Below are 20,808 nucleotides of genomic sequence, written 5' to 3'. Positions count from 1 at the left end.
GTGCTATATTTCTTACCTTAGATAGAAGTTTTGCCCTTCTATGATAGCTCTGTTTTCTTGTGGCATGGCAAGTCCCAGAAGGCTCTGGATGCCAGAGTATGGAGATGCTTTTAGTTCTGCAAATGCCAGTATGCTCTGGCACTTGTAATTTGACAGGTGTCAGCATATCCAAGCAGTTTATAGCTGCTAGGGCTTGCTAGGATCAGTAGTGCGTGACAGGCGTGTCTGTGGCTGATTCCACCTCTGATGTGCCACAATTACATGAAAACACCCTTACTCTATGGGTAAGCATTCGTATGTGTAAGTTGTGCCCTAATCTGCATAATGACGCAGGCATACACATTTGTGTTCTATAGAAATGGTATGCTTAAGACATACTTCAAAATCTACATGAGTCCCTTTATGTTTGCAACAGATTCTTTGAATCTACAAATCCTTGCCAATTTTAATTGTATGCAAAAAAAATAAGAACTGAGGACTGAATTAAGCATGAAGGGAATTAAAAGCTGAGGCTTTGTCACTAAAATATAGTTAGTCCTCTGGGGATAAAAGTTTAACTGAGGGAGGTGGACACCCATCTGATGTCACAGGGGAGGGCTAGGTGTAAATTATAAGATTGATGGGCAGAGAGTAAATCATTCTATGGAATTCAGGACGTTGTACACCCACACTACCTGTTAGCGAATTCTGGTGCCTGTGGCCAGTTCCTGATATGCCTGGCATTGGCTTGTGGAAATCCTGGATGGCATGTTGCCAAAAAACGCAGTGTAGTCAACAGCCAGTAGTTGGGGGTGCACATTACAGTAGTAGGCACACTGAACCAGCCTCTCTTCGATGAGACGGCTATAGTCTGGTCAAGTTCCGCCCTTGTGGGTTAGTTTGTTTCGTTGCATTCCTTGAGCCCAAAAGGGTTGTGGGTTCTGTAGTGCCCAGGATCGAGGGTCCCGGTAAGGTAGATATATGCGCCCTTGTGTTTTGCCCTTGTTTGTGAATATTCCATGGCTAATGCTAGGATATCCTGGTTGCCTGGCAGATTTCATACTGACTGCTCTTTTCTTCAACACCATATTTGGATGAAAATAAACTCCTTTCTGTCTTGTGTCAATTATTCAAAGAAGTTAAATTAAGTTTTAAGATGTTTAAGACAAGTGAGAAATATCATGTCTTTGACTACAAAACGCTTAAGAACGGTTAAGAAAAGGACTATACTAGGTCAGTATCATTTGCTTTGCATAGATGCTTTCAGAGAAAGTTGCTAGTTCTATTTCTTGCATCTATTTTCAGGATAATGTAAAATACCCATAGGTCCAGTGGACCAATAGAAACGGCTTTTATCTGTCTATTGATATTCTACTAGTTACACTTGGATCCCCATGGCATATGTGGAGCTGCAACTGCATTTCAGCATCTGGTGGAACATGTTTTAGATAGTTCATTTCATGTATATGAGTTGTATACTTGTGTCAGAGATGACCTAAACGGGTTGTGAGGACACCGGGGTTATTACCAAAGCTCTCTAGATACCCGGTCCTCTAGGTTCACAGGTCACACAGGTAAGGAGACAGGAAAGAAATAATAATCCCTTTTATTAAACAAAGTGCACACACTTAGTAAAATACAACAGTGCTCCCCAAGGAGAAACTTGTTCCCCCCGCCAAATATATCAAGTGTCAGAAAATCACCAGTGCAAGTAAAACTCCCCAACAAAATCCCCAGCAGGTTACCTCCAAGCACAGAGTCCTAGCAGGCCCAAACTCCTGGTAATAAAATCCACAGCTGACAATCCAAGTGGGCCAGGGTTTCTGATCCTTAAGGTGGGTCTGTGTATCTTGCTGATCCCAGCCGCTCGGCCAACTCTCCACCAGCTTGGTGGGACCCTGGGTATCAGTCTCCCTACGGATGTAGGCTCACCAATTCCCCAGAATCTGCGAGTGTCTCCCGATGGAGTGGTAACAGAATCAGTCCTAGAGGTACACTGTCCGATCTCTGTCAAGAAGCTCCTGCCTCAAGCATTCCTTTAAGGCCCTGCGAGAATACGGTTACTCTCTAACAGGTCCTTGCTGTCTCCAGATTCTCCAACAACACTCCCATCCCCCAGACAGCTCCTTTTTGGTCCCTTCTCACCACCCCCCCCCCACTCACTGTCCTCTTGTGATTGGTGGTGTGAAGAGTTTGGGTGGTAACCGGGGTGGAAATAGTGCATGACATCAGTGGTCACCCCTTGCTGTGATGGTGCCATTCAGACTGTGTTGCAGACTTGCTAGAACAATAGTTAGCAAACAGGGAGAGACCCCCTACTGATTTTAGATAAGGTCCTGACCCTCCTTTTTTTAACCCGTTCCACTACTTTTTGATGTCACAGGGTCCACAGCTGATTCACACTTCCTGTGAGCTGCCTCTCCCCTCCCTCTCTGGACACCACAGTAATAACAGATCTGGCCACCGGGCGGCATTTAATAACAGAGTGGGCCATGGTTGTTCAATTGGCCCACTGAGGACAGACCGGGTTGGCACGATATTCTCAATATAAGGCCCGGGTCTGTCACATACCTCCCCCTTATTAAATCAAGGGGACAGTTGGAGTCTGGTGGTCGAGCTCCAGATGTTCTCCTTGGCACGGTGGGTTCCTTAATGAAGGGTTCTCCTCCTCTCTTCTGGAGAGTCCGTCCGCATTTGAGTGGTCTTTTCCCTTTTTGTGCGAGATAGTAAAGTTATAACCTTGTAATGCTAAACTCCACCGTAATAACCTCCCATTTTCCCCAGCAGATCTTTGTAACCAGTAAAGGGGGTTGTGGTCTGTAATTACTGTGAACTCTTGCCCATAAATGTAGGGTTGTAATTTCTTTAGGGCCCACACTATGGCCAGGCATTCTTTTTCAATGGTGGCATAGGCTACCTCTCTATCCACCAGCTTTCGGGATAAATAAACTACTGGGTGCTCATGCCCATCCTCCCCCATTTGGCTGAGCACAGCACCGAGTCCACACCCTGAAGCATCTGTCTGTACCAGAAATCGTTTCTTGAAGTCTGGGGCTGCTAACACTGGGGACTGGGTCAATGCTGCCTTCAGAGCGTCAAAGGCTCCCTCGCACTCTGGGGTCCATTCTATACGTCTAGAGTATTTTTTCTTTGTCAAGTCAGTCAGGGGCCTGGCAACAGTGCTATACTGCGGCACAAATTTTCTGTAGTACCCTGCGATCCCGAGGAACGCTCGTACTTGCTTTTGGTTGGTGGGTCGGGGCCACTGAACAATGGCTTCTACTTTTGCCGGTTCAGGTCGTATGATTCCCCCACCAACACGGTGCCCCAAGTATTGCACTTCTGCCATGCCCATGAAGCATTTGTCTGGGCGAATGGTCAACCCTGCCTGCCTGATTCTCCTCAGGACCTCTGACACCTGCACTAAGTGATCCTCCCACGTCTGGCTGAAGATGGCAATGTCATCTAAGTAAGCCTGGGCAAATTCCTGACACCCCCCCAACAGGTCATCAACCATCCGTTGGAATGTGGCTGGAGCATTTTTCATCCCAAACGGCATTGTCGTACATTCAAACAATCCCAGTGGGGTTATAAAGGCTGACCGCTCCTGAGCCTCGGGGGTGAGGGGAATTTGCCAATAGCCCTTACTCAGATCCAAAGTTGACACAAACTTGGCTGCCCCTAGCCTGTCTAGTAGCTCATCTATTCGGGCCATGGGATAAGCATCAGTGGTGGTGACCTCATTTAGTTTACGGTAGTCCACGCAGAAGCGGGTGGTCCCATCCTTCTTCGGGACCAATACCACCCCTGCAGCCCATGGACTATTTGACTTCTTAATTACTCCTAAGGCCAGCATTTCCTCTATCTCCTTCCGTACTTGGGCCAGTACAGCGGGGGTCATGCGGTATGCTACCTGCCTTATGGGCTTCTCCTCCCCCGTGTCTACATGGTGGGTGGCTAGGTGGGTACGACCGGGCTTACAGGTAAATTGGGCCTGCTCCTTCTCCAGTACCTCCCTCATTTCCTGCCTCTGTCCCTCTCCTAGCTGCGTCCCCACTGTCACTGTCTCCACCCCCTTTTCCTCTCTCACCTCCCCTATCATCTCCAGTAGGGGGTCTACCTCTGTGGGACCCATGGGGGGACAACACACCACCATTGCTGCCACTTGCCGTTCCACATAACCTTTTAGTCGATTGATGTGGAAGGTTTTCAGCCAGGTTTCCTCATCATCCAGCGCTACTACATAGTTAACCGGCCCTACCTGCCTCACCACTTTGTATGGGCCATCCCAGGTGGCTTGAAGTTTATTCCGTCTCATTGGGATTAGCACCATCACCTTCTGTCCTGCGTTCAGCTTCCTATCCTGAGCGTGGGCATCGTACCACTCTTTTTGTCTTGCCTGGGCTCCTTTTAAATGGCCTTGCGCCAGCTGCGCTACTCTCTTCATCCTCTCCCTCATCTTCTCTACATATTTAAGGATAGGCTGCTCATTGGCCTGGAATGTTCCTTCCCAGCTCTCTCTAACCAGGTCTAGGGGGCCTCGTACCCTCCGGCCATACAGAAGTTCGAAAGGAGAGTATCCGGTGGACTCCTGGGGTACTTCCCTGTATGCAAACAGGAGCTGCTGCAGGGCCCTGTCCCAGTCTCTCCCTTCAGACTGTACATATGCCTTCAGGAGGTGTTTCAGCGTTCCATTGAAACGCTCACATAACCCATTGGTCTGGGGATGGTACGGGGTGGTTCGTAGGGGCTTAATGCCCCACTTTTCCCATAGGGTCTGGACTAGGTCCCCTTGGAATTGGGTCCCCTGGTCAGTAACCACTTCCCTGGGATATCCTACCCGGCTGAAAATGTCCACCAGAGCCTGGGCCACATGCTCTGCGTCTATGGACGACAGGGCTACTGCCTCTGGGTATCTGGTGGCAAAGTCCACCAGGGTGAGGATGAATCTTTTTCCGGTGTAACTGGGGATGGCTAATGGACCTACGATATCTATAGCCACCCGGGCAAAGGGCTCCTCAATTATAGGCAGGGATTGTAGTGGAACTTTCTTAGGGGCTCTCCCTATTCTCTGACAGGTGTCACAGGAGGCTTTGTAACGTTTCACATCCTGGGTGACTTGAGGCCAGAAAAAAGTCCGCAACAACCGGGCCAACGTTTTTCTGGTCCCAAAGTGCCCCGCTGCTGGAATGTCATGGGCCAGCGCTAATAAATGGGTCCGGTAAGCCCATGGTACTACCAACTGCTTCACTTCTGTCCCTGGGTCTTGATCTAGGGTGGGGGTGACTACCCTATATAACAGTCCTTTGTCCCACACTACTTTACTGCCTGCCACTTCCCCTCCCCCAGCGTCTGCTGCACTCCTCAGTTTGGCTAGGGATGGGTCAGTCTGTTGGGCCTTCCTAAATTCCCTTCTGTCCTCCTCCCCCAAATCAATTTCTGGTACAACATCAGATATTTCTGGGTTACTCACCAACGGTGCTGCCTCTGGCTCCTTGGTTCTGGTTGCCGGGGTTAATCTTGGTGGTCTCCTTGGCGTTGCGGCTTCTTGTGCTGCTGTGGCTTGTGCTCGGCTCTGGCTGCGGGTCACAGCTTGCACAAAGTGAGTGACCAATCCCTGGCCCAAATCATTCCCCAAAATCACTTTTGCTGGTAGTCCATCCAGAATGCCCACCTCCACCATTCCAAATCCCGCCCCCCAATCCAAATGTACCCGGGCCACCTGAATATCTGCAAGATGGCCCCCCACCGTGGAAATCCGGACCTGCTGTCCCTCCATAACTTGGGATCTTTTAATTATATCAGGCTCCACCAGGGTCAGGGATGCTCCTGAGTCTCTCAACCCCTGGACCTTGCAGTCCCCCACCCACACGTCCTGTAGATGACCCTGCATATTCCTAGGGCTCTGCCTCCCCTTCCCCAAAATCAGGTTCACCACATACACCCCGTCCCTTGCCTCTGGCACATCAGGACAGGGTGGCTAGGCCTCAATGCCGATTTCAAAATCTCCTGGGGCATACTGTACAGCGGCCACTGGTGCAGCTCTGGCTCCTGGGATCGGACTTCTGGTACGGGGGCAATCTCTCTGGAAGTGCCCCACCTGGTTGCACCGAAAGCACCTCTTTGGATTCAGGTCCCAGGGTCTGGATCGGGCTGGTTCATCTCTTGGATTCCGGGCAGAGTTCTCTCTAATAAAGGGGGCTCCCGGTGTCACTAGACCTGCTGGAATTGTTCGGCTCCCCCTCCCTGCAGCTGCTTGACTAGGCATACTAGGGGCTCTCCATCTTGGTCGACTCACCACATACTCATCAGCTAGCCCTGCTGCCTCCTCCAGGGTCTCAGGTTTTCTGTCCGCCAGCCATTCCCGGATCTCTGGGGCCATTTTTAGAGTCAGCTGCTCCAGCATAATGAGCTCTTTAATTTGCTTAGCGGAGCGGGCCCCTTTCTCTTCCATCCATTTCTCGCAGGCCCTCTGTAGCTGGCTGGCAAATTCCTGGTGCGACTGTGACCCTCCTTTATTCAAAGTCCTGAACTTGTATCTGTAGGTCTCTGCATTTAACTGGAATTTTACCATCAGTGCCTTTTTCACTGTACCATAATCCCCACATTCGTGAGGGCTTAGAGCCTGGTAAGCTTCCAGCGCTCTCCCAGTCAGGCTGGGTCCCAGATATTTGGACCACTCTTCCTCCTCAATCCCATGGACTACCATCAAGTTTTCAAAAACCTGGAGATGGGTATCAATGTCTGTGTCTGCCTCTTTAAAAATTGGGACTCCACTATATCCCAGCTGAGGTCTCAACCGGGCCTCTCCCCGACCTTCTACTCTCTGAATCTGGGGTACCTCATATGCTACCCCCAACATTGCTTGGAGTACGGCTGCCCTTTCATGCAGGGTTGCCCTTTCCCCCAGTGCTGTCAGCCAATCTTGCAGCACTGCTGGAGTGCCGGACGGTGGTCTGGGTTGTGTCCCACTAGGGGGTCTCTGTGGCTGGTCTTTGGCCTCCTCCTCTTCCACCTCTGACTCTTCCATCTCCTCAGGGTGGGCCTTTTCCCATTCCATTAGTTTGGCCACCAGAACTTCACGCACGTCTGTGTCATCAAAGTCCACCCCTTTGGTTCTGCAGAACCCCTGCAAGTGTTGTTTCCTTGCTTTCATATAGAATCTCTCTGTGGCTTTTAAGCTGATCTGCTCTGCTTCTGTGGCCATTCCTGCTGACTTCCTAGCTAGGGTTTTTTTTTTTTACTAACACTGGTGCTGACAGACTGTTGCCTTGTGTCCTTACAGAGCCTGACCGTATCTGGATACGAGTCCCTGCGCTCTACCCAAACGTTGGGACTGTGTGACCCCACTGCTTGCCACCAAAATTGTGAGGACACCGGGGTTATTACCAAAGCTCTCTAGATACCCGGTCCTCTAGGTTCACAGGTCACACAGGTAAGGAGACAGGAAAGAAATAATAATCCCTTTTATTAAACAAAGTGCACACACTTAGTAAAATACAACAGTGCTCCCCAAGGAGAAACTTGTTCCCCCCGCCAAATATATCAAGTGTCAGAAAATCACCAGTGCAAGTAAAACTCCCCAACAAAATCCCCAGCAGGTTACCTCCAAGCACAGAGTCCTAGCAGGCCCAAACTCCTGGTAATAAAATCCACAGCTGACAATCCAAGTGGGCCAGGGTTTCTGATCCTTAAGGTGGGTCTGTGTATCTTGCTGATCCCAGCCGCTCGGCCAACTCTCCACCAGCTTGGTGGGACCCTGGGTATCAGTCTCCCTACGGATGTAGGCTCACCAATTCCCCAGAATCTGCGAGTGTCTCCCGATGGAGTGGTAACAGAATCAGTCCTAGAGGTACACTGTCCGATCTCTGTCAAGAAGCTCCTGCCTCAAGCATTCCTTTAAGGCCCTGCGAGAATACGGTTACTCTCTAACAGGTCCTTGCTGTCTCCAGATTCTCCAACAACACTCCCATCCCCCAGACAGCTCCTTTTTGGTCCCTTCTCACCACCCCCCCCCCCCCCACTCACTGTCCTCTTGTGATTGGTGGTGTGAAGAGTTTGGGTGGTAACCGGGGTGGAAATAGTGCATGACATCAGTGGTCACCCCTTGCTGTGATGGTGCCATTCAGACTGTGTTGCAGACTTGCTAGAACAATAGTTAGCAAACAGGGAGAGACCCCCTACTGATTTTAGATAAGGTCCTGACCCTCCTTTTTTTAACCCGTTCCACTACTTTTTGATGTCACAGGGTCCACAGCTGATTCACACTTCCTGTGAGCTGCCTCTCCCCTCCCTCTCTGGACACCACAGTAATAACAGATCTGGCCACCGGGCGGCATTTAATAACAGAGTGGGCCATGGTTGTTCAATTGGCCCACTGAGGACAGACCGGGTTGGCACGATATTCTCAATATAAGGCCCGGGTCTGTCACACGGGTCCTTTCTCCTGAACTCCGGCTGCTATACCTTGTGGGTATCGATCGATAGAGAGACAGAAAACTTCAGATGTTGGGCTGAAAATGTATCTGGTTCTGACCAGCCCTAAGTCAGAGTAGCTTTATTTATACATAGTTTCACAGAAAAAGGGAGATAAGGAATACAAGGTTTGTCAAGGCAACTTGTCCATGTCAGCAGTTTGTGGGCATGATGTAAAGCAGATGTCTTTATCTCAGTCACGTAGGCCTCAAGTGGGGGTCGTGGGCTCCTGGTACAGAGGCTGCTGGATGTGCACATTCTTGAGAAGAGACATGTTGGCGAAGAGAAAAGAATGTAAGGCAAAGTTCATAGAGAATATTCTGCAAGAAGCTGCAGACTATTCTTCTTTCAGCAGTAATTATACAAAATGCATTACTTTAAGAAGTTCATAAAATGTATATCTCTCACATAAACCCCTCTTTTTATCATTTTTATAATTGCCCTGCCTATCCTTTTGGTGTGCATGAAGCACTCCTGCACCCGACCTACTTCATTCAATTCAATGGAACCTCTAATAGGCCCTTAGAGGATGGTAAAGGTACATTCAATCAGGTCTATGGTTCATGTACACCTAATTCTTACAAATAATAAAAAAAGAAAATGGGAAAGACTGAAGGGGGGAGAGTACAAAAGGGCCTTAAAGCTCAGAGAGGACGAGGTAAACCTCTGATACTGGTTTGGGCTTTACATGTCTTTTAAGAGACTTTTTATTCAGAATGAGATCATTTTTGCACCTTTTCAAACAGCATTGGAAAAAACATAAGCTTAGTTTAAAAATGACATATAGCAACAACAATAAAGCGAATATCTTAGCTATCCATATTAAAATGCCTGAAATCCATGCGAAAATACCTGTGCCCCAATTGCTAGGATTTAACCATGAGAAGGCTGATGTCCACCAGCCATCATTAACCGTATCGGGGTCAAAATTCTCTTTCCTGAAATTCTCCTTATTGAAACAGTATTTTGGTCTGACTCCATTCGTGCCTAGTTTTACTACTGGGTATCTGGTGGTTTTATACTTGTGGCTGACCATGCGTCCACATGAGAAGTTTCCCTCTCTCATTTTAGTCAGCTCTTCACTACTCAAAGGTATGGGAACCAGGGCTATATTTTTACTGATGGAAGGAGTACGAGAACATACCCAGCAGTTGCTGGTATTGGTTATTTGACTAATGGCTTTGTGCAAGTGTGCTATAACATTCTCTGGCTCTTCTAAATTAGAAAAGGCTATAGGAAAACATAGAAAAAGAACAATTTTTAAAAGGACCTTACTCCCCTTCATGGTTTTTCCTGGGTCACCGTAGCCTTTTTGCAGTGGCTGGCGTGGATCCAAGGATCCTTCCCTTCAAGTTTCACAGAAGTGGGTGTAGTCAACAGAACTTGATATGGCCCCTCAAACCGTGGTTCCAGAGACCTCCTCACGTGTCTTTTTTACGAAGACGTAATCTCCTGGCACCAGGGCATGTGTTCCAGTGCAATCCTCTGGATCTGGGATTGAAGAGAAAACTCGAGAATGTATGTTAGTGAGGGACTTCTGTAGTTCTTTCACATAACTAGTCAGTTCACCTTGGTGTTTCACTAGAGATTGTGGAAATTAACACCCTGTCTTTGGCGGCCCCCCAAACAGTATTTCATAGGGGCTCAGCCTGTGTTTCTTATTAGGTGTTGTCCTGACTGAGTATAGGGCGAGGGGAAGGCATTGCAGCCAGTGTCACCCTGGGAGGTACTGTTATTGTGTGACCAGGGTTGTGTGTGTTACAGATGGCGCAGGCCTTTACCAGATTACTGACAGCTGTGCTGAAGCCTGGCGCGATCCAGTGTCTGAATACAGAGTTAATTATTGCGTCTTTTGAAACATGGGAAGGCCCATGCACTAGAGCAGCCAGTGTAGGAAAAAGGACTCTAGGGAGACAGTGTCTGTCTGTTGTGGCCCATATGCCCTCTATGTGTTCCGCCCCCCTCTTTTTCCACTCCTCTCTTTCAGATACTGCTGCTTGCTTTTGGAGGATTTTTAGCATTTCCAGATCTATAGGGAGGGTGGGGGGTGTTGTGGACACTAAATAGTGTTGTACTAGCGGTAAGTCTGCTGCAGCTCTTGCAGCCTGGTCTGCTAGTCTGTTTCCTCTTACTTCCATAGTCTGCTCTCTGGTGTGTGCTTTTACCTTTATGACTGTCACTTCCTCAAAATGATTTCTGCATTTTTAATGGGTTTACCATTAGAGGCCATAAAGTGTCTGTTCTTCCAAATACTTTGGTAGTCATGTGCAACCCCAAAGGCATATCTGGAGTCAGTGTAAATGTTAGCTGTTCTCCCTTCTGCATACTGACATGCACTTATAAGTGCTTCTAATTCAGCTTGCTGTGCAGATTGACTTGGTGGGAGGGGTTGCTGGAGTACAATGTCTGTTTCTGTTGTAACTGCATAACCTGTTTTGGGAGAGCCCTCCTCATAGTACCTGGACCCATCTACAAACAGGAGTAAATCAGGGTTGCTAAGAGGTGTCTCTTTAACATCCCCGGGAGGTTTAGTTTCCAGATCCATTAAGGCTAGACAGTCATGATCACAGAGAAAATTTTTTAGTTGTGTTCCCTGCTTTGTCACAGCCTCAACACTCTCTGTATTGTCTGTGTCTGCATCATCTATACTGTTACTGTCTGTGTCTGCAGCATCTGTACTGTTACTGTCTGTGTCTGCAGCATCTATACTGTTACTCCCCTCTTTTATATCCATGCAACTTGGGAACAATGTTGCTGGATTTAAAACTGTGCATCTTTTTAGTGTAACGTTTGAGGGTGTCAGCAATGCTACTTCATATTTAGTTAATCTAGCCACTGAGATGTGTTTTGTTCTGGCGTGATTCAGTATTTCCATGACTGAGTGTGGTACCTGAATGGTGAGAGGGTGATCCAGCACTATGTCTGCAACTTTTTGTAGCAATAAATCGGCTGCTGCTACTGCTTTTATACATGTTGGGGCTCCCACTATGACAGGGTCTAATTTTTGTGAGTAGTACCCCAATGGTCTTTGTCTGCTCCCATGCTCTTGTGTTAGTACGCCATGAGCGTGCCCTTCTTGTTCATGGCAGAACAAGTTAAACGGGAGTTCATGGTTAGGGAGCCCAAGGGCTGGGGCGCTTGTGATTAAATCTTTGATCAGCTGTAAGGCAAAGTTCATAGAGAATATTCTGCAAGAAGCTGCAGACTATTCTTCTTTCAGCAGTAATTATACAAAATGCATTACTTTAAGAAGTTCATAAAATGTATATCTCTCACACTTGAATGATCTTATTGTTTTTGGTTCCACTCATAAAGAGCAAGGGAACTTTCGAAAGAAGAAGGCCTGAAACTTTCTATTGATAAATGTAAGTCTGCCAGAACAAGTAAATTATGAGGAAAATGTTGGGGAAATGTATCAAGCTGCCATTATTTTTGGCAGTATGCAAACCACTGATGTATGGAAGGGCAAACTAATAGAAAAATCGCTGGAAAATCGCCGCTTTCAAATCACCACACATCCTGACTTTTAGCCATTATAAGAATACAAGAGTAAAAAGAGTAAAATGTATTTAATAAGCAGTTTTGGAAACCTCCTGGAAACTTCTGGATAAAACATAAAAAAAGAGAATTAGTTCTGAGAGGCGGGATTAAAAAAATCCCAGCCATTGGCCTATGCAACAACATAGGCCAATGGCTGGAATCAACATTACCAGCACAAGGGTCCACAGAGCATGTGTCATCCGTTCACGCTTGACCCTGGACACCCTCTCGTATCAGGAGGTTGTGCAAATTTTTAGGCTCAACCGCACAAACCTCCTGCAGCTTTATGAGCAGGTGAGAGATGATTTGGAGTCATAAAGATCACACTCCACTGCAGTGTCTAGGCAGCAATGATTAATGTGTGCTCTCCACTTTTTGACATGATCTGAAGGTAGCATTATATCTGCTTTCAAAACTATCTAATGTCTTGGGGGCCATAGATTGCACACGCATTGCTCTGAAACAACCTAACCACAAACCTAAATAAGCCACCACATTTTCCACTATCTCAATGTCTGTGATGCAAATATGTGAATCATGAGTGTATTGGTAGTTTATGCTGGATTTTGCCATGACGTCTATATACTGCATCTTGCAGCCATCTTTGAGAAGTTTCAGGGTGGTCAAATGCCGGAGGGATGACTACTGGGTATGTAAAATGAAACCTATCCACTGCCATATTCACTCCGAACTGATTAAGTATAGTACAGACCTACTCAAAAACTTAGTATAATTCAAGAAGTCTTTTGCTATGGGGAGGTGAGAGCAGCTTATGTGTATGTTTATAGTATACACATGTAACTAGTGGTTTTCTCTACCACTGTCACTGTATTACACAACTGTTATCAAACTTGGCATTAATGATGCATTAATCTACCAATCAAGTGTGAAGGTGGCTATGTGTATGGCCATAGTAAACACATATATTTAGGTTCAGGTTCATTTGCCTTGATAAATCTGGTAGTGTGCTTCTGTGTACACCTGCAAATGCTATTGAAAATGTGTTTCGTTGTCTGCATAATTTGACCTTTAAACAAAATATGTCATACCAAGTAGACAGTGTTGAAGCAGTGGTGCTCTGACAATCAACTGATGTGGAGAATACAGAGGAGGCAGGCAGATCAGAGACTCATTCAAACTTGTTTTACATGTATGTGTATGGTCTAATAAAGTCTACTTAACAACAGCTAATTTTATTTTTAAACAAATAAAACAATGATTTTGTTTCCTTATTTTAGAGCATTTCTCACTAGTGAGAACTCAATTTTTTACGTCTGCTACCATTAAACTGCTATGTTTAGTGTAAATGCAAATTTCACCTCTGCTGAGTATACTCAGATGCAGCCTATGGGGATACAAAATTAATATATTAATATCCAAAAAATATAAAGGCCTCATATTATTTGTGTAAAAAAAACACAAAAAGATTGATGAAAGGACATGGACCATCAGCTATTTAAATTTAACCAAATAATAGTCATTTTGAATACTTTAAAATAAGAAGTTAATAATCACAATATTGTACATCAACAGCATGTGCAAGCTTATGCAACTCATAAACATGAATTATTATGTTTACTTTTGCCTTTTAGTGTTTAGCTGGTAATCACTACATGTACTAGGTCTTGTACATTTGCCTTCCCTGGTCCCACTATTTCACTTTGCCGGAGTAGTGGAATAGATGTTGCTGGTGTGCTTGAGTGGCTACTTTCTGTAGATGAGCCAGGTACGTGTGATATAATTGTATGCTGGATTTGGCCAGAAGGAGAGGCAATATTTTAGTCTACTCTGACTCCAACTGTTAATACATTAATTGATGTTGTCATCTGAACTATCAATGCGGTAGAGGGTATTTGCCATTGGACTTACTAGCAGACATATATTTTATACCCTTGCACATATACTGACTGATGGTGCACATGTGGGCATTTTGTGTGTCTATGAATTTTGAATTATTATGAATTATGAATTTTTCTGTGATGCTGAGGCTGTTTGGTGCAGAGGCAGTTTGTGCAGGCATAGTGGGTTCAAGTGCAGACTGATGATGTTCATGCCTTTGCCCCTCTGCAGGTGGTACAAAATCATTGTTTTGGTGTCTTCCTGTGATTATTTTGGTGTCATTGTGTGTTGTCCACTGTTTCTAGTTGACCTGGATCATGGTAAGAAGGGTGACACACATGCAGGTGTGTAAAGAAAAACATATGTGTATGTGACTGTATGGACCTTGATAGATGTTACTTGTTATTCTTTGTATATCCCCTTTTTTGGAGGATAATGGGCAAAGAGGTAAGTACAATAACAGTATTGACCTATGTTTTTATTTTATTTATGTTTCTTACTTTTCTTAGGTGGACTCAACTGCTATCGGATCATCATTCAATTGCTGTGTCTATTGTGATGGCCCTGGCTTTGTGATGAACATGTGGATTGAGCCATGGGATCATTTATAGATGATTTTTTTGCAGCTTGTAAAAATATGTTTGCTGTGTGCAAAATATTTTTTTTTTATGCTTTTGTATTGTTAAACATTGCAAATCATTATTCACATGCTTCAATCTCTACGCTAGATGCACCACACTGATGCTAGGGCAGAGGCATGTCCATGTCTGGAATGTTCGTCTCTCCCTCTATTATCTCCCAGGGGACATATTTGAGTTCCTCATCATAACTTGTGTATTTGATCACTGGGGGGACCACTGCCTATACCTGTTGCTGCTCTACTTTTTGCTGCCATTTTCTTTTTGACCCACCTTTTTATATATAACCTTTTTAAAGGACCAAAAGCATTAATAAGTGTGTACACCCCTGCCAACAGCTGGTTTCAGGATTTTGGGGTCTTCACAGCTTGGCTGCCGAAACTGTGTTCACATCGTGGTATTCTGTTTGAGATCTGGACACAATCCTCCTCATTACTAAATCTGTCATTCCACTCTGACTTGATTTTGCCAGACTGACAAGTAGCAGGTGCCCCTGTCTCGTCTTCACCCCCTCTGCTACTTCTTCTGGTATATGCTTCCTTATTCCCTCTCCTATCACTCACCATCATCTCAAACAAATATAACAAAGAAAAAAACATTAGACTAACACTCAAACCAAACCCACACACAAATATACAGAAACAGCAGCTAACAGCAGAAAAAAACTATCCTTTCATCTACGCTCTCTTCTCCTATAGCTCCTGAAACCCCTACCCACTAATATAATTAATTACCCAGACTTTTATAGCCCCCTCTAACAGGCCCTGGCCTCTGCTCGTGAACTGGTACTGGATAGGAAAATATTGTGCTTGTGTACAGAGGTTAAAAATAGACTTTCAGAAATTTACTAATTTAAAAAAACAGCACTTTTCCCTTAAATTGACGTTGACTTTGGTGGTTTTGAAACCACTGAATAGCGTTGGTCATTTTAGTTTGGATCCTTCAAGCCACTGGATAATACATTGGTGATTTGGAGGTTAAAATCACTCCTGCAATGCTGAGAACCACACACAAGCAATAGAAACACAAAGATCAAAGATAAATTTACAGCAGAAGATATATCTTAAAACTGGCAATTTAAACAGCGGCTTAATACATTTCCCCCATAGTGGTCAGATGGCCTCATTCAGCATATTATTCTATTGATTCTGTGGCTACTAAAGGCACGTTGTGCAGGAGCACTCCAAGATAGTCAAGCCACTAAAGCCAAGCTGGACTTCAAAAGATTTCCCTAGCTAGTAGCCTTATCTGAATACCAATTCTTCTACTACCAAGACCTGGATGTCTCACTACCATTCGAGATGAACAACAGAAGAAAATTTCTTGGTCATGTATAAATGATTTGCATTCTACAGCTGCTGTGCAGACTGGCCAAGTGAATTTCTCAGAGCTGTGTGCAATTTCTATGTACAGCTATCTTACTGTGTTGGGGGTAGACCCCACGCAGCAGATGAAAGTGCTAGACATGATCAAAGCTTATCCAACATCAGGAAAGAAGATTCACTGAGAATTTAGGAGACTAATAAAGAGGAAAATCAGGAATTCTGAGTGGTTTTTAGTTTAATGAAGATATTTTAAAATTAGTTTGTTTTTTTCATTTACCTAAGTATTATTGAGGCATTATTATTGTCCAACAAGCTCCCACAAGCTCCCACTGATATACTGGAAACAAACTGGAGTTCTCTGGCCCACATTTAGAGTTATGTCAAACTTGACAGTATGTCAATGTTGCTGCAGATAATGATTTAAGATTTCCTCTCTGTACAAAATAGTTTAACTATTGTGAAGGGATTAGGTATTATGTTGCTTAACTACTAGGAAGTAGACAGGTTAGCTGGTTATATAGGGAAATGTCTTCTGTGTAATTGTATTTTAATTGTGCAGTGTTATAAGTCAAGAGACTGCATCACTACCACCCTGAGACTGTACACTATGTCTAAACTACATTCCAGGGTATTATTTCAGTGGGGGAGCCACCTTCAGAGATAAATCATTCTACATCATTTGTAAAACATAGGCCAAACACTTTTCTTAAAAGCTCAGAAGATATGTATATGTTATTTTCTTTCAAAGTAAATCTCAAAGTAAATTGTCGTATGTGGCCAGAATAAATATAACAGCAAATAAGATACAGATTTCTGGAAAACTGTGCCTAACACAAGGGCATTTCACTACCTAAAAGGTAATTTTATTTTGTAAATGCTATTTTATTAATTCCCAATAGGCTCTAGTCAGCTATCTTTGATCTAATGCATACACTAGTTTTACAAATGCACATAAATGTTTTGTTTTTATATATTTAAGAGTAATCCAGCCATACATTTACATTTAATAATGTCCAATGTAGGTTAGGTTTATTATATTTAAATCTATCTAATATTTTCTATTGAGGTTTTAATATTAAATTACACTTGTCTGCGTTGGGCGGGTTTGAAGTCACACATTTTTTTAGGCATCGCCACCAGTCAATTATTGAATATTGAGAAGTATAGACAAAGACATTACTCTATTCACCATATTATCAAACACCAACCAGTCATGATGAAAAGGCATCTATCTGAAGGCTATGCCATTATCCACTGAAAAGTTACCTAAAAAAATTAGCCAGCATCTAGGAACAGTATTACCCTGGGTCATTAGACAGCAAGTCACACAAAGGGGTTGTCCCTAATACGGTTGACCTGCTTTTTTATTTATGTATATGGTGCATTGTTAATCTATTTTGAATTACATATCTGTTTGTTTAATGATTACTTTGTAAATGTATTATTGTGCCACTAGAGTAAAATGTTTACATTCCTATGGGTTTGGAGGCATGCCAAATAAGATATAAATGTCACAAACTGTGTCAGCTGTGATGGCATCTGAGACTCAGAGCAAGGACATTTCTTGCTCAGTTCAGATGAATTGCTATATGCATTTACTCTCAGAACAATGATATTGTTGGGACAACTCTGTTGATGCTCTTTTTAATTGGAACTGTGATTTTAACCTGCACATTTGACCTAGTTGAAGCATATCCCAGAATCCTTTGGGAATGGTATTTGAAAACTGCTTGCTGTTCTTTCTTTCTATAACATATTAGTTACCTACAGAATGATATCTATATACTATAAGATTTCAGTCCTGTCTGCAACTATGAACCGGACCTGTAGTTCCTGTTATAGCTATATAAATTATTGCCATGTATTGTTTATAGAGACTGGTTAGTGGGGCCTGATATTGTATGGATATCTTTTACTAGTCCTGACAATAACCCCTCTCCTCTATATAGCAGAGGCTCAGGACTCTTAGTTACCAACAAATAGTGCCACCCCCCATACCTTGCACTCCTTGCAGAAAGAGTAGTAAATAAGGGCTATACAGTTAGGAGTAAATGCATTATCAAATTCTTTATGCTAATCTTTCTACATCATAAAATTAAATAATGTCTTTCTTTTTCAGTATGTGGATTTAAACTCATCGAGAAATTTGTTTATTATGGGATTCTCGCTGTTTAGTGGCCTTGTTATTCCAACATGGTTGGCAGATAATCCAGGTATTATCAGTACAGGTATGTAACATCCATCCTTGCTACATAATAATAATGGGATTTCCCAAATTATAAATTATAGCCAGGGCTCTATTTTATCTTGCTCAACAATACAAAATATAATTTAAAAAAAACATATTAATACAACATATTATATGCTGTGGACTAGCAAAAGGGATCTGTTGCCCAGTGTAAAGTTACATGACTATTATGAGTGAAGGGAAAAGACCCGATCAAGGGAGTGGCCATTGATGTGGATGTGGGAGGAGGCCCATTGGGGGGAGAGTGAGGGTAGAAGAGAAGGGGAGATGTTGGAGACTGCAGGGTCAGATGGATTATTAATAGGGTTGTTAAAGTCCTCCAAGATAAGGACTCCTGAGGCAACATTTTCCACATTCATAAAACAGGTGTCAGTTAATTGATTTTCTTGGGAAAGCGTGGTACTGCATTCCTTTTGTACAATTCCATCTTTTGATAGTCGCCTAGCAGTTGAATTACACTTTTACTTACGAAGAAGTATCTTACCTAATTAAATAAAGACACATGACACTTGTTTGGCGATTGAATGGTCATAAATTTTATTGAAAATTAAATTAAAGTGATGGCAACTAAAAGCAGGGCCAATCAGCTATTAGTTGTTCCAAAACAGCATTGTAGCAAGGTAATGTATTAGGTCACTTCTAGGTGATGGAGCCCAACTCTACCCATTATGGCTCAATAGCTGGAGCCCACGCCCAACCAGGCGGTGACCCATAACTCACTGAGAGGATGTACTAGTAAATGAACGTCCATGTTAAGGGAGATCGGCCAACCGCAACCCAAACATATCATTATGGCTGATGATTGGCATGCTTCTCCGCCACCTAAATCCTTCAGGAAGAAAAAGGCCATTTTGGCTTAATAGCTGGGGCCTGCCCGAACAGGCAGTGTCCCATAACTTCCTGAGTTGGAGTATTACTAAAGTAACCATCCTGTTTTCCTGCAACTGAATGTGTCATTATTGCTGCTAATTGGCATGCTTTTCACCAAAACTAGGTTCCACACAAAAGGAATCGAAGCTCGCCACCAGGACTGTAACTAGGGTTGTGCAAGAGGGACGACTGCCAAGGTGCAGTTTATTAATATTTTAGGCTCATTTGATTAAAACTGAGGGCTAAGGGGTATCGGTTTGCTGCTCGCCACCCACTGTGACCTCTCAAAGCCCAACATGCTACACCCACTTCAGATGCACCACATCCGAACTGTACAAGTGAGGAAAATTAATCTCAATGGTCTAATGGTGAACCATCGAATCCCCTAATCCCATCAGAAACTTCTCATTGGCCAGGTTATCTTCATAACAAGACATGCTGAGGCAAGTCGGTTAACAACACCTTTCCCTGTCCTCCTAGGGATAATATCTGACCAGACTTAATGTGCTCAATTAGGTCTAAAACCATCGATTTGCCCAGGTCATTGCCACCCACTTGGACCACCACTATCTCAGGGCATCCAAATTTAGCTTCATTCAAGGATAGCATACCCATTAAGGAAGCCCAATGAAGCCCCCAAAAATCAAACCTGCGACCATTATTACTGGTCCAATACTGAACTTAAATGAATGAGTGCAATAGCCAGCTGAGTCCAAACCCAGTTTACACAAACATTTCTAAAAAATTGCCCTGAACTGGAACTTAGTCAACAAGAAACCATAATGATTTCTCAGATGTCTCTGCCAATTACAACTAGAGGCTAGACCTCTGACCAAATAAACCTCCTCCAAACTAACAGGCTATACCATATGTGACAGACCCGGGCCTTATATTGAGAATATCCTGCCAACCCGGTCTGTCCTCAGTGGGCCAACTGAACAACCATGGCCCACTCTGTTATTAAATGCCGCCCAGTGGCCAGATCTATTATTGCTGTGGTGTCCAGAGAGGGAGGGGAGAGGCAGCTCACAGGAAGTGTGAATCAGCTGTGGACCCTGTGACATCAAAAAGTAGTGGAACGGGTTAAAAAGAGGAGGGTCAGGACCTTATCTAAAATCAGGAGGGGGTCTCTCCCTGTTTGCTAACTATTGTTCTAGCAAGTCTGCAACACAGTCCGAATGGCACCATCACCGCAGGGGGGGAGACCACTGATGTCATGCACTATTTCCACCCCTGTTACCACCCAAACTCTTCACACCACCAATCACAAGAGGACAATGAGTGGGGGGTTGTGGAAGGGACAAAAGGGGAGTTGTTGGAGAATCTTGAGAGAGTGAGGACTTGGACTGTTGGAGAGTAACCGTATTCTCGCAGGGCCTTAAAGGAATGCTTAAGGCAGGAGCTTCTTGACAGAGATCGGACAGTGTACCTCTAGGACTGATTCTGTTACCACTCCATCGGGAGACACTCACAGATTCTGGGGAATTGGTGAGCCTACATCGGTAGGGTCCCACCAAGCTGGTGGAGAGTTGGCCGAGCGGCTGGGATCAGCAAGATACACAGACCCACCTTAAGGATCAGAAACCGTGGCCCACTTGGATTGTCAGGTGTGGATGTTATTACCAGGAGTTTGGGCCTGCTAGGACTCTGTGCTTGGAAGTAACCTGCTGGGGACTTGGTTGGGGAGTTTTTACTTGCACTGGTGATTTTCTGACACTTGATATATTTGGTGGGGGAACAAGTTTCTCCTTGGGGAGCACTGTTGTATTTTACTAAATGTGTACACTTTGTTTAATAAAAGGGATTATTATTTCTTTCCTGTCTCCTTACCTGTGTGACCTGTGAACCTAGAGGACAGGGTATCTAGTGAGCTTTGGTTCTAACCCCGGTGTCC

General features: G+C 44.4%; 1 protein-coding gene across 1 annotated transcript in view; it reads left to right on the top strand.

Moving 5' to 3' along the window:
* LOC142150799 (solute carrier family 23 member 1-like) overlaps nt 1-20,808 on the top strand; it is a 214,763-nt gene that overhangs the window by 151,211 nt on the left and 42,744 nt on the right. The window contains exon 10 of the mRNA XM_075205984.1: nt 17,916-18,024. Within this exon, the coding sequence (XP_075062085.1) occupies nt 17,916-18,024 (109 nt within the window). The remainder of the gene's footprint in view (nt 1-17,915; nt 18,025-20,808) is intronic.

Source organism: Mixophyes fleayi, chromosome 4 (assembly GCF_038048845.1).
Source record: "Mixophyes fleayi isolate aMixFle1 chromosome 4, aMixFle1.hap1, whole genome shotgun sequence".
In the NCBI taxonomy this organism is placed as follows: Eukaryota; Metazoa; Chordata; class Amphibia; order Anura; family Limnodynastidae; genus Mixophyes; species Mixophyes fleayi.
This window is presented reverse-complemented; position numbering and strand designations above follow the sequence as displayed.